At 37.5% G+C, this 13,677-nt stretch overlaps 2 protein-coding genes across 4 annotated transcripts in view; one reads left to right on the top strand and one right to left on the bottom strand.

Moving 5' to 3' along the window:
* The window catches only part of fkbp5 (FKBP prolyl isomerase 5), an 18,308-nt gene extending 16,729 nt beyond the window's left edge, over positions 1-1,579 (bottom strand). The window contains exon 1 of the mRNA XM_051074260.1: positions 68-1,579. The gene's annotated coding sequence lies outside the window, so the exon portion shown is untranslated. The remainder of the gene's footprint in view (positions 1-67) is intronic.
* The window catches only part of srsf3a (serine and arginine rich splicing factor 3a), a 14,930-nt gene extending 1,253 nt beyond the window's left edge, over positions 1-13,677 (top strand). The window contains exons 2-8 of one of the 3 annotated variants that reach the window (XM_018685755.2): positions 7,851-7,998; positions 9,111-9,164; positions 10,167-10,377; positions 10,484-10,618; positions 12,681-12,719; positions 12,815-12,901; positions 12,986-13,677. In XM_018685755.2, coding sequence (XP_018541271.1) covers positions 9,158-9,164; positions 10,167-10,377; positions 10,484-10,618; positions 12,681-12,719; positions 12,815-12,901; positions 12,986-13,013 — 507 coding nt within the window. In that variant the 5' untranslated portion in view covers positions 7,851-7,998; positions 9,111-9,157 and the 3' untranslated portion in view covers positions 13,014-13,677. Of the gene's footprint in view, positions 1-7,850; positions 8,048-8,266; positions 8,291-9,110; positions 9,165-10,166; positions 10,378-10,483; positions 10,619-12,680; positions 12,720-12,814; positions 12,902-12,985 lie in introns of those variants that run through there. The other 2 variants (XM_018685753.2, XM_018685756.2) reach the window with 2 other exon arrangements.

Raw genomic sequence — 13,677 nt, 5'->3', positions numbered from 1 at the left:
CCCGGTTAAGGCCACAGTATCAAAAAATCTTAGAGTACAAGTAAATATTGAAAGTAAAAGTACTCACTGTGAAGCATACTTCCTGCCAAAGTGACAAGTGATAACTTGAAGAACAACCCTTGTCCCAGGTGCTGTTATGTAATATCTGTGTAATGTGAAGTACTATGATGCATTATATTTACGAGCTCTTGATTTGCAAGGCAAATATTCATCTGCAAAGAACAGTACGGCTATTTCACAGAAGAACATACAATATATCAAAAATATAAGGCGTAATTACAGTAGTAAATATGTAAATATGGTCAGTTACTTCCTACATAACCTGTTCCTGTAGACTAATTAAGTATCTACATTGGCAACATCAAAGTACATTAAGTACAAGTAGGAGCTGAAAATAAAAGTACTTAGTGTTGAGGATAATCATTGTCAAAGTGTTAAATGACAACTTCTGTCAACACCTCCACCTGTCCAGGTGTTATGTGTAATTATTCTGTCTCATGTTGTGTAATGCATCAGATTTCATGAATAATATATTAATCTGCAATGAAGATAGTGCTGCTATTTTGCAGTGAAGCATACGGTAATGTCTTCTGAAATGTAGCAGAGTAAAAAATGTGAATACCCAAGCATGAATGTCAGAATGACATTTCACTTGTTGCTTTCTATTTAACTTAAAGGTTAGTCACTGTAGCCTAATTAGGTTTGCCACGCGACCTATAAAACAAGTATTAACTCAAAGTATTAGACCTAGCCTTAAAAAACAAGTAAATATCCAAAGTCAAAGTACTCACTGTGAAGGACAGTAAGGATTTGAGGGTTGATTTTCCTCTAGGCTTTTAATTGCACCAAGAGGCCTCACCAGGTGACTTTATGGTCAACACACCTTAAACAACAACACACGTCAGTATAGCTAACACAAGTAAAGAGAGACAGAGATACACATGAAAGAATGAGCAGTGGAACAGAGTAGTTTTGAGTTGTCTCGACTGTTTGGAAAAACCTGCACAAGATTTGACAGAGATTGATTTTGAATTGTTTTTAATCTCATGGAAAAAACACTGAGAGAATAAAAACAAGACGGTTGGTTGTGACTGGTATATGTGACCACAGCTTACATGCGTAAACATTCAGAGATAATTTATGAACAATGGGTGAATCAGACTTGTTGCACTCATTTGGTTTTACTGCGGTTAAGTGACATGTTGTGATGTGAGTTTGACTCTTACAGTTTTGGTGAATCAAATGAAAAAGTAGTGAGTCCTAATTTAAATACAGAGAGTACGATACAGAAAGAAGACATCTAACTTCCCCCTGTGGCATAAAATCCCAGAATTACCTACAGCATGTTGATGAAATCTTGTTTTTTCTTTCAAGAAGTTCTTTCATTATGAAACAAGATATAGCATTAAGCTTAAAAATGTGAGTTGTATCCTTTTTTGTGTGCTGCACTGTGTTTAAATAAAGGGTATTTTGCATATGTTTGCACACAGAGTTGAGATGTTTCTAAATGGAAATTCATGCTCTTTGATGTAGTCACACTTTCATTGAAACAAGACATATACTTCGGGGTGGGGGGGGTGGGGGTTGCAAGAGCAGCTGAAATTCCCATAAAAGTCATAAAAGATTTTTATGGCTTTGCTTTTGTTCTGTTGTGGTTTGACAGTGCCTGAGCTGTATATTATTACATCCATATATTGTTCAGTGTTTGCAATACAGGATGTTTCATGGCTGCTTTGTGTATTTATGTTCATCATATTTTTGAATTAAAATGTTTAAAAACCCTTAAGAGGCAGCACAAATACTTGGTGTGAGAGTGAGTGATCTTTGACAAGTTAACCAGGTTTGTTCATGTTAAAACTCTAAAAGTCTGTTTGAACTGAGACGCTGAGACGGTTAAAACCTTATTGCAGGTTTCTAGTGGGTGAATCCCACAATCAGAGGTGGCGAGGACACAGTCTGACCACACTGCTGGCAGACGGCCAGGCAGCTATTGAAGGGAACATGATGATCCCGTTAATTATAAAGGTGACATAACAACACAAGTGAACCTGATTCCGCAAAGCCACAGGGATGTTGTCAGCCGGCTGAGTAATCTTCTGAGCAATCACTTGTTGGAAGAAAGTGGGTTTCACACACTCTTGTATTAGAACATTTTATTCACATTAAAAGCAAAAGATAGCACAGAAACAGAGCAAGTGTGGTCTTGTGATAAAAAAAAACACTCAACCAGCTCTCACCATGTTCTGCCACCCACCTGAAGCTATTAGCAATATATAAATCCCTTTTTTATTTAAAAAAAGAAAAAAAAAACTTGCCAAGACAGTTGACTCCAGCTCGGGCAGAGATTTGTTTGTTTTCCCAAAACCCTGGTCTGTACTGCGGTGTCCTGGTAGTCTTGTTGGCACTTCCTCCTCACTGTGGAGGTCAAAAGTGAACACAACTGACCTGAGCTGAACTGAAATGCATGAATAGATTTCTATATTGACACATGGTCTGATCTGTTGTCTTCCTTCCTGAAACACCATGAACATCTTGTTTCTGTTCTAGTGAAAGCAACAGTCTGGTAGGAAACAGGAAAATTAGATGGTTCGAGGTTAAATCAGCTATCACACATAATAAACATAGTTACTATATATATATACATATACATAAATATATATTATATATATATAACTTGGCTTTAGGGCTTTAAGGCACTTCACTGCTTTGAGTAAGAAAATTTAGCTCAGTTTTTACTAAACAGTCTTTCATTCTTTTTTAAAATAAACCAATTAAACATTAGGTGTTTTTGATAATTGGCTACACACCATTCACTAAATATTGTATGTAGCACTAAGATCTGACAAGCAGTTGCGAGAATACGTCTGTCTGAATGAGTGTCTTGGTGTAACCAGAAGCACGCGGGTGAGTTCATACAGGGATACAGGCTGCACAGTCATCAGGAAGTGAAACAGAACAGAATGTGCTGTACTAATCTGATTGAAAAACACTGCCCTGAGTGGATGCATGAAAAAAAAGGATGTCTCATTTAAACAGCTAAAAGGAGAATCCTATGGCAGCAGGGGGATACGTACAAAGAAAACAAGCTGAGCTTAACTCTTCATTTTGTGATATAAAGACCAGTGGTGAAGATAAGGTTAGAGAAGCAACAGCTCTCGCACAAACATGCACACTGCACCTAAAATAAAGCTGAGCAACATAATGCTCTTTGTTTGTGTTCTAGACATCCGTGTTACGTACATGGGAGTAATCTCCTGAGTGATCCCTTTTATCCCTGAACTTTTGCCCCCTGAAGCAAGAGTTCTTTACTGCTGTGTCTGCCAAGGACCCTACATAAATGATTCCTCGCTGCTGCTGATGAGGAGAAACACAGTGGAACAGTGACTAACAGGAGGATTTTTAAAATCAAGTCAGCTTGGTCATTAAATTATTTTATTTTTAACAAGATCTGGTGGTCATTTTATTTTCCCTTGGATTAATCAGTTATAATGACTTCTTTAAAATCATGTTTGATATCACTGTCGGATCAATCATCGGATAAAAAGTTGGAATTTTCAATACATACAGCTGTTTACTTAAATTAAAGTAGCAACACTGTAAAATACTCCATTACTAATAAAAGTCACACTTAAAATCAGTAGAAAAGCATCACTGGCAAAATGCACTTAAAGTATTAAAATTATGCAAGCAGAAAAACCTCTATCAGTGTTATATTGTTATATAATACAGTATTGGATTATTGCTGATACTGATAATAATCTGTTTTATATTTAAAATCTTAATCTGCGAAGCAACTACTAACAATAGTTTTCATATAGATGTGGTACGAGTACATTGTTTCCCTCTGAAATGTAGTAAAGTAGAAGCATGAAGTAGTGGAAAATTAGAATATTTAAGTAAAGTGCATGTACCTCAAAACTCTATTTAAGTACAATACTTCAGTACTTGAATAAATCTGTTTAGTAAAGTTCATTGTGGTTATATATATATATATATATATATATATATATATATATATATATATACACACACACACACACACACACACACACACACACACATATATATATATATACATAAATTGGGGGGGGGGGGGGGTAACAGAGAATGGTTCCTTAGAAAGTGGCCTGTGTTTATTTATAAATGTCATTTACGTGACATCTCAGTTTAGGTGCTTTTTTTGTGGATGTTCCCCCCCACACACACACACTCTATTGTGGGAGTTAAGTTGTTTTGTATCCTTGGCAATAGATTACTCTCATGCATGATGGGTACACAGGAGTGAAAGACTTCCAGATGTGTGGCTGCTTTTATCTTGATGCTTTAATGTTTTGTCTGAAATTTTGTCAGTTTATACTCTGGGTCCAAAAATTATCATTATTGTATTTTGACAGTATTTATTTTTTTTTTTTTTACCATGAAAAACATGCAACTTATGGTTTGTTTGTAATCCTGGACACCACTTAACAATATTTTATCACCTTTATGCTCGCTGACTTCTTCTAATTTTACGAAGATTGAAAATAAACATGAAGTTGAACTTATGACATGTTTCAGAAATCCACCAAAGAAAATTATATATTGATTCTGTTTGGAGTCTCACAGCTGTAAAACAAGGTTAAATACAGTTAATCTGCTCTGTGTCTGTGACTGATACTAACAGAGCTTTTTATGTAGTGCTACCCTTCTACAGAGAGGTGTTTCTGTTATCTAGCCTACCCTTGTTGATCTAAATAGGGTGAACAAAAAATATAGAAACTCTGTTGGTATAACACAGTTCAACGCCACCACAAACTACTTCCTCCAAAATAATCATACAGTTGAATGAACAGCTCTCAGTTTCAACAAAAACTGAACATTATAATCTTAGTGAACCAAGGATTTATTGCAGGGCTGTTGAATCAGACTGCATTAGTCTTCACCGGGTGTACCTAATAAACTGCCCTCATAGCGTATGTGCTCACTCCTAGCCCATATACATCACATAAAACATGACGAACATCTTTATTTGTTGTAATAACAATGCTTTATGTTTATTTCCATATTTTGTCACCTTCATTTGATGTGTATAGGCACTATTTATTATGAAGGGGAGGGTTACCGCATCTCTACTATTGGATTTTAATAAGGTTGGAGGAAAAGAAAAACCACGTGTGTTATAATTCTTCTGGCATGATCTGGCATCAGTTACAGGGAAGCCTGGTGAGTTGCAATTTCATTTGTCATGTCAGACAATCATTAATCAAAGCGCAAGACATAACTGACTCATTGCTCAAATACTAATTTCAATCCTCATAATGACAGTTGTGGCCCTGTCCGGACATATTAGGGAGTAAACAATTGCTACGTACAAGACTTGTGACACTTTGGTTTACAAAAGAAATGCTTCAAAACAGAGTCAACTGTACAACTGCTGACTCTAAAACATATTTGATTAAGGGCTACGTTCAGGGCCAATGTGGTAACTCACTGTTAATACACTACGTGCAGATTTCCCCGTAAATAAAAAGGCAATCTTTCCTCATCTTACTCTGTGTTTCACTCTGCGATGTGAGGAGTGTCCTCAGAGGTTAGGTTCATGGTCAGAGACGCACAAAGACGTCTGTTACTCACATTTTTTCCCCTGCTCAGCACTCCTTCTTGAATGTGCCTCTATACGGGAAGTGTACATACAGTATCTAACCACCCACCTGAACACTTACAAGGGGTCGTTTGTGGTGTGGTCTCCTGTTGAGCAATAACCCTCCAGCTCTGTTGATTTACTCTTGTTCCCTGCATAGCAATCACTAAACGGCAGGCAGTAACTGTTTTCTGTTTTTAAGGTCAAACTGCATGAGTAAAGTTTGTGTTTCCTGTCAGCATAAAACATAACAACTAAATGACATACTATTTGCACTAGCAAAGCATTTAACGCACCATGACATGGTCAGGGCAGTGAATTTTCTCAAGCTCATTGCTTGGGCCACTGAATTCATTTTGTTGTTCGCCTTATCAATGGTGGAAGGAGTAAGTAAGTAAACACGTCAATACAAGTAAAAGCCCTGCATTTAAAATCTTGCTCAAGTAAATGCATAGAAGAAGAAGAAGAATCAGCTAACTTTATGAGTGAATACCAGTAAAAGAACTTGTTTTGCAGAGCTGTGACTGATATAATGAAAAACATTATCAGTATGATGGAGTTGAAACTAGTTTTAACCACTTACACTACATACAGTATATTCACATATAATATAGCTACTTTAAGCTGGTGGTTCCCAAACTAAAGGTAAGAACCCCTCACATAGGGTCACAAGACCACAGGGGTGTGAGATGATTAATGAAACCAAGATAAAGAAAGGTTTTTGCCTGACACTTCTGAATCATCTGAATCATGATGAGGGGGGCCCAACTAGAATATACTAAATATCAGTCTGTACTGTGATGGAGTATAAGTATAAAATGGAATAAAACAGAATAAAATGGAAATACTTCAGTTCACGTACAAGTACCTCAAAATTGTACTTAAGTATAGTACCAGAGTACATGTACATTCCACCACTTCCTCTTACAACTTTTGTGCTCTTTTTCAAAACATCATTTTTCCTGTTTATTCTGTTTTATTGTGTCTGTGTGCTGCTGTTGAACACGTTTGTTTTTCATAAGGACACAGAGTTTAATAAACTGTAGTAATGCGGGCACTTTGCCAGTTTGTGCTTTAAAACATTATATTGATGTGGAAGAAGAGTGAGGGGATTTTTAAGGGAGAGAAGCTGCACGTCCTCACTCAGTGGAAATGTAGTATTTGGCAAAAAAAAAAATCATGCACAGGCTCGAGCACACAGGAACGAGAGCAGCCATTATGAAAAATCTCCAGCCTTGAAGACAAGGTTTGAAATGAAAATCATCAGTGAAGAGAAGAGAAAAGAAAACAGACAAAAGCAGAGAAGCCCAACTGCTGCCTCTATGGTTATAACACATTCTGATATGACTTACTTGTAATAATGTGAAGTCTATTACTGTCTTTACTTACTCTATTACTATCACTGCAATCAGTATATACCGTTGGAGTATAATAAGCTCTTGGTTCCATCTCTATGCCTCCCTTATTTATGTCTTTTATTTTATATTATTTCTTTCCCACCTCCTCAAGTGTTTTCATCTCTCCTGTTTTGTGATTTATGCGACTTATCCGTAGGTGCTGTTATGCTGATATTTCCCTCCAGGTTTAATAACATACTGTATCTATCTATCTACCTGTCTATGACCAGAGTGTAGTGGATAGAGGTAATGATAGAGATGGGAGAAAATGTGCCTGGAAAATTGAAGTGGCTCACTTTGAGCTGAATAATTATTACAGCCCATACAGGATTAGAAGGATTATGTAGGCCTATTCTATGTAAAATCGCAGAGATTCTCTTATTTGTGTGATAACTTCAACGAATTATAGTGTGGTGATGCTGCTGAGTCACTGTTTTGTGGTTATAATGATCAAATATGGCAACTTAGATTTATGGACGGATTATGAGACAATGGGTATCTTTGGCAGAGACATGTAAAGGGGTCCCCACCCCCACTACATGGGAGCAAAACACTGAAAGAGTTGTTTTGTGCAATTATGTTCCTCTTTTTGTCTCTTTTTAATCGTTTAGTGTATCTTTATGGTCATTTTGCTACTTTTTGTCATCATATTGTGTCTTATTCTAGCAGTTTTACATCTCATTGTGGTCATTTTGCTACTCATAGTGGTCGTTTTATGTCTTCTTGTGGCTCTTTACATTCATTTTACATCACAAGGTGGCATTTTGAGTCTTTTTGCAGTTATTTTTCATTTATTTGGGGTTATTTTGCTTCTCTTTTTCTGTGTATTACAGCTGTGTATTACAACTGTCCACTCCGGTACAGTAGGTGGCGGTCTGTGCATTAACACTGGTTAAACAGAGAGAAGAAGACTGCCGACTCGCTCTCTTCCGCTGAGCTGCCGGTGCTAACAACAAGCCAAGCTAGTAGCAGGATTGGACGGTGAGAAATCAGCTGCTAACATTTTTATTCTACTATATCCACAAAAAAGGTGAACTATATTTTTGAACACGTTGATCTGCTTGATTCCCTCAGTGTTTCGCATCATATAATGTCGGTCAGTGTGCTGGTTGGCTCTGATGGTATATTTTTGTAATAACCGTGTGGTCGCGTTAGATGCTATATTTGCTAACTGCCACATTCTGTGCTACCTAGCATAGCCTTATTGGCATTGCCGTCGGGGGGGGTTGTGAGTCATCGCTTCAAAAATGCGTGGCAGCTAAGTGAGACTGATGTAATTATTTTATCCAGTCGCTGTGTACGTTTTGTGCGAAATTTGTGGCTTAAATTACCAAATATTGTCAAAATTATGTCTGATGTTACCCGGGTTTCTGTTGCGCACAAGCTAACGAGAACGAGCTACGTTATCTTTGATTGTTGCTAGCTTGAGTTAGCATGGGGGTGTGGAGGTAAAGTTAACGTTTAAATAGAATGAACCAACCGTTACACTGAGTTTCAGTTCATTTATAACATCAAGGAAGAAATAATGTAGCCTAATACAACAGTCCTGCAATAAACCTTAACTTCATTAGGGTTATACTGTTCAGTTTTTATTTTTACGTTTTAGAGAGGTGTTTATTCAGTTGTTTGATCATTTTGAAGGATCCAGTTTGGTGAACTGAATTTCATTATGTTGAGACGAAATGTCTGTTGTTCATTTCATTTGTTGATAAGAGGGGGACCAAATAGACACGCCAATAATGCACGTTATTTTTAGTTAGATGCTCTTAATGAACTAACAACTGAGGGTATAATCCGATTTGTTATGGTCACTGCACAGTTAGTCAGCTGCGAGTAATGTAACTTTCATGGCAGACAGACCAGTATTTGTAAACTTGAAGAGTCCTCCTGTGGTTTGAGGATGCTCCGTAAGTGCTCTAGAGTCAAGGTTATGTCTAGAAAGATAGTAAATGTTCTCTTGCTCAAGTTATTTTTTTGTTTGTTTGTTTTATATATGTTTGTCAAGCCGTTATACTGGGTTTTCAAAATAGGATCAACCTGTTAATGTTAAACAGGAGAGTGCATTTACAGTTTTTCTCTTTCTCTTCTTTCAGGAACATCATCTGACTGTAGGACCCTAAGAAGAAAATATTTGGTGAAAATGGGAGGTATGATAACTTGTTACTGCACTGAGTTAAATCAGTAAGGTTTAACTTTCCCCTCCAGCGCAAAACATGGTTTTCCCCAAGAAATTGTTGTACCTGAGGTGGTAAGCCACCCAGATCTTGACTTGACTTCACTGCCTCTTCTTGTGATCAGTTCTGTTTAATTTTATGTAATTTTCATTCTGAAATCGCAACTTTGCTCTTTTAACTTCTAAGATTACTGTTTACCGTAACAAACAATTATTTTCATTAGTGAGTAATTTACCATTTTTTGTCAATATTAATTAATTTTTACTCCAGAAAATAGAAAAAACTGTGGAAATAGTTCCCAGCTCAGATTTAGAGCACAAGGTGACCCCATCAATTGACTTGACTTGAATTGAATCAGTTGTCTTGTTGTGTATTACAAACAACCCAAATCTAAAAGATATTCAGAATACTGTAATGTTAATACCAGGGAAAGCAGCAAATCCTTATTCTTAAGGAGCTAAAATGTTTGGCATTTTGGTTTAACAATGACAACAATTAATTATTATCAACTATTACCAAAATTGTTGGCAATTAATTTCCTGCTGACTGACTCGTTTAAGTGTTGGCAATTACAGTGTTTTTACTTGAGATGATCTTTGCTCATTCTGGTCACCATGATCTGAGGCTGACTGCTGTGTCATGTCAGATGGACTTCCTCAATATTCAAATGGTGTTTACATGCTGCTGTGTACAGCAGTTTTTTTTTTAATTGTAGTATGAACTTAAATGTTGAAGTAGCAAATTTCCTGGACATTTGATTGATAAACCATATATAGATAACATAAAATGGTGAAAATGACTGTATTTAGTTAATTCAGGCAATGAGCTTCACCAGAGGCAAGTGTCCCAGTGACATTCGACCACCATTTTACATTCAACTAACCTGTTTTTAGTTGATGATGCAGACCGAGGTCCTGCAGAAGCCACCTTTATCATATCCCTCCATGTTTATGTTTGTGTGTCTTCTTCTTTCAGACCCTGCACTTCACAGAGACTGTCCCCTCGACTGCAAGGTTTATGTTGGAAATCTAGGAAACAATGGAAATAAAACAGAATTAGAAAGAGCTTTTGGCTTCTATGGTCCTTTAAGAAGTGTCTGGGTTGCCAGGAATCCACCAGGTTTTGCTTTTGTAGAGTTTGAAGATCCCAGAGATGCATCTGATGCTGTGAGAGAACTGGATGGAAGGTAATTCACTCACTGCATTTCTTAGTTGCTCTTTTTTTTAGTGCTTATGTTTTTTGTTCTTTTTTTTTAATTGCCCTGCCCCACTCATGTGATGACTTTTGTTTAGAAACATGTGTGGCTGTCGAGTGCGTGTGGAGTTATCCACCGGGGAAAAGCGCTCTAGGAGCCGTGGTCCTCCACCATCCTGGAGCAGACGCCCACGGGATGATTACAGGCGACGTAGTCCTCCAGTCAGACGCAGGTATGTATTTCCCACTTGATAATTCATTTTACCGTGTTTTTTAAAGTCTGAGTTGCATTGTCCTTTAAAAGCAGTTTTACATTCCTCACACAGTGTAAGCAATAGCTCTTTGACTGCTTCAAAACATTAGTTTGTTTTGTAAAGCCGTTTAAATCTACCGATCAGCCACAGAGGAAAAAATCATTTGTATCTTTAGGCCTATTAAGCTTTGTCGACCTCAAGCCAAGGCCAAGTAGGGAGTAAAGTTTCTGACTGGTCATCAATATGGCCTAACAATAAAATTATTATTAGCACACATACAATATGAGTTCATCAATAGATAATCTGTGGATCTGGCTGCTTCGGGATTTGATTCAAGGTGTTTCTTTTTTATCAGTCCCAATTTTGTTAAGTTTAAAAGTCGAGTTCAGTGGCAGCTTATGTCAGCACATGACTATTTATGAACTCTTAAAACAGTATGCCTGTAAACCACCAAGCTCTACCAGAGTGATATTGCATTACGGGGACATCTTAAGAAGCACAGTTAGCATTTCATCATCCATCAAACATTTTTATAGGTACTTTTTAGAATTTCCTTCTGCAGGTGTAAATTTTGTTTTCTTTCTGAGTTCAGTTGCCATCTATTAATAAAACTGAACCCCGTTGCAGAGTCACCACCACGCTTCTCACCATCTGAGTCAGTCAACTAGTCCTCTTTCAGCATCATGTGACTGCTGACCAGCGAGCCCCAGTCAGCTTGGCTGGTGTTGTCACATGACCCAGGCGCACCGCCAGTCGTCAGGTTCCACCAACCTTTTGGTTCCTGAGCATGCAGTTCCCAGCATCCTCTTCTTCTTCCTCCAACCTTAACCCAATCGACAGCGGTCCACTTCACATTATCAACCAATCAGCGTCTTTACTCTTTCTATTCTCCAAACAACTACTGTATCAACGGGAACAGCCCTTGGCTTACATCCCTTCCCATCCTCTCCCCCCCAAAAAAGGCAGGGAAAATCTACAACTACCCCCTCCAACCAGCCACCAAGCAACTTCATATCTCCAACATTTGCATCATGTGGCAAATCCTCTCTGCAATTCGACCTCCCTCACCATCAGTCTGGCTTCCTTGCGTCATTTCTATCTTGTCCAAATCCCCCAAAATAGTAAGTTTCTTTTATCCTGCTCTTTGTAGTTTTTATGCTTGATCTAACTTTCAACACTGCTTGAGAATTTTCTCTCAGCAGTTATGTAATTTAGAGCAATTTCAGCGCAGAGCTGCAAAAATCTAAAGGTCAAAAGTTGTGGTCAAGGAACTTTGCCGTCAATCTTTAATTTTCATTTGCAAAAATTAACAATTTTTATCAGCTGTTTGCAGTGTAAGTGTATTTTCACGGCTCGACATTAAGCCATCTTGAGTCATATCCATTTGAAAAAATCGTACTGTGTTGTCTGTTTGGTTTTTTTTTTTGGTTTGGTTGTTTGTTTTTTTTTTGTTTTTTTGGTTAATGCTAGCTGTAGCTCATCCTGGGTGCACCAATTACCTAATTAAATACGCATTTAGAATTTAAGCATTATTAACGTTGTTCTGCAGCCACCTTCAGAACCAGCTCATGAAGGCAACTAATGGTTTTGGTGCTACAGTCACAAGTCCTTTCAGTGGTTCAGGATATGTCCCACATCCAGGTTTCTCTGATGTGGAAGTGAAAAGAGTCACAGTCACCATTGTTACTGATCCACTGAAAGAGCAGTTTAATCAAGGACCAGCCTTGTTTCCCTCTTGTCATAATTGTCCCAGGTTAAACCTTAATGTCGAGCCCTGATTTTGGCCTAGATTCTGAAATCTTTCTCCATGATTGGTGCTCATTGGCCAAAGTTTCCTTTTAATGAGTTGATCTTGATGCAGTTCATGGATGCAGATGATCCTTCTATAAACAGACAAGGAACTACGTGTAACCACGTTTCCACGTGTAACCCATGGCTCTTTAAGGATCAAGAATACCAAAGGTTTCATTAGCGATAGGAAAGGTTGAATTCTCTTTTGTAATTTTTTTTGTTTCATTCTTTAACTTCACCTACAACATAGATCACCAAGGAGGAGGAGCCTCAGCCGCAGTCGCAGCAGGTAAGCTTGGAGTGACAGTTTTTACTGATACTGTTTGTTTGTTGTTGATAAACAAGAAAATTCATGTTGTTGTTGTTTTCTTCCTTTTACACCAGGTCTCTTTCAAGAGACAGACGTAGATATCGGTCTCTCTCCAGAGACAAGAATCGTAAGCGCTCAAGATCCTTCTCACGGTCGAGGAGGTAAGTTTAACTGTTAGTGTGATATTATTTTAAAACCCAATCCCGGTGGCCTTGTGTTTATTCACTAGTTCATGTATTTTACAGTCGTTCCCGGTCTACTGAGAGGAAATGAAGATGTCGAAGGATGGTTCATCTGCAGGATCTCTGCCATGGTTGTGGAAATACAAATTTTTATAGTCATGTTTTTCTTTTTAGATCTTGTTTGCTAGCTCAAGGTCGGTTTATTGGGTATGATGTAATAGCTGTCTGTTGCATTCATAACAAAAGATTTTTTTTTTTTCCCAAATTTTTTTTGTCTTTGAATTTACTGTTCACATGAAAAAAAATTTTATCTTAACATTGCATGTTCTGAATCTGAAATTGAATACTGGGTTTAGTTTCACGTTGCCATACTGTTTTTTGTTTTTTAACTGCTTGACAGAATTAAAGTAATGATGTTTTATTCGTTGTTGTTTGCTTTTTCTTATTCTTGATTGACTCTTAAATTACTTTTGATTAGGGGTTACTGTGATAAGCGTCAATGGTAGAAGGGGCACACCTCAAAGCAGTGACAGAAAGCAGACTCTCAGCAAATGTTGTAAATACTGGTGCTGTTATTTGCAGGCTATCCTAGGAGCCTAAAACATCATCTGTGATTCTGTGTTTTTTTTTACCTGTTGCATTTGCAAATGAAGTCATTTACTCTGTTCTACTTTGCTTGATTCTCTGAGCTCTGATAGTTTGTGCTGATGCAGTCAAACAACTTGTTCAATAAATGTTTTTCCAAGGTGAAATTA

This window comes from Lates calcarifer, linkage group LG12 (assembly GCF_001640805.2).
Source record: "Lates calcarifer isolate ASB-BC8 linkage group LG12, TLL_Latcal_v3, whole genome shotgun sequence".
Lineage (NCBI taxonomy): Eukaryota > Metazoa > Chordata > Actinopteri > Centropomidae > Lates > Lates calcarifer.
This window is presented reverse-complemented; position numbering and strand designations above follow the sequence as displayed.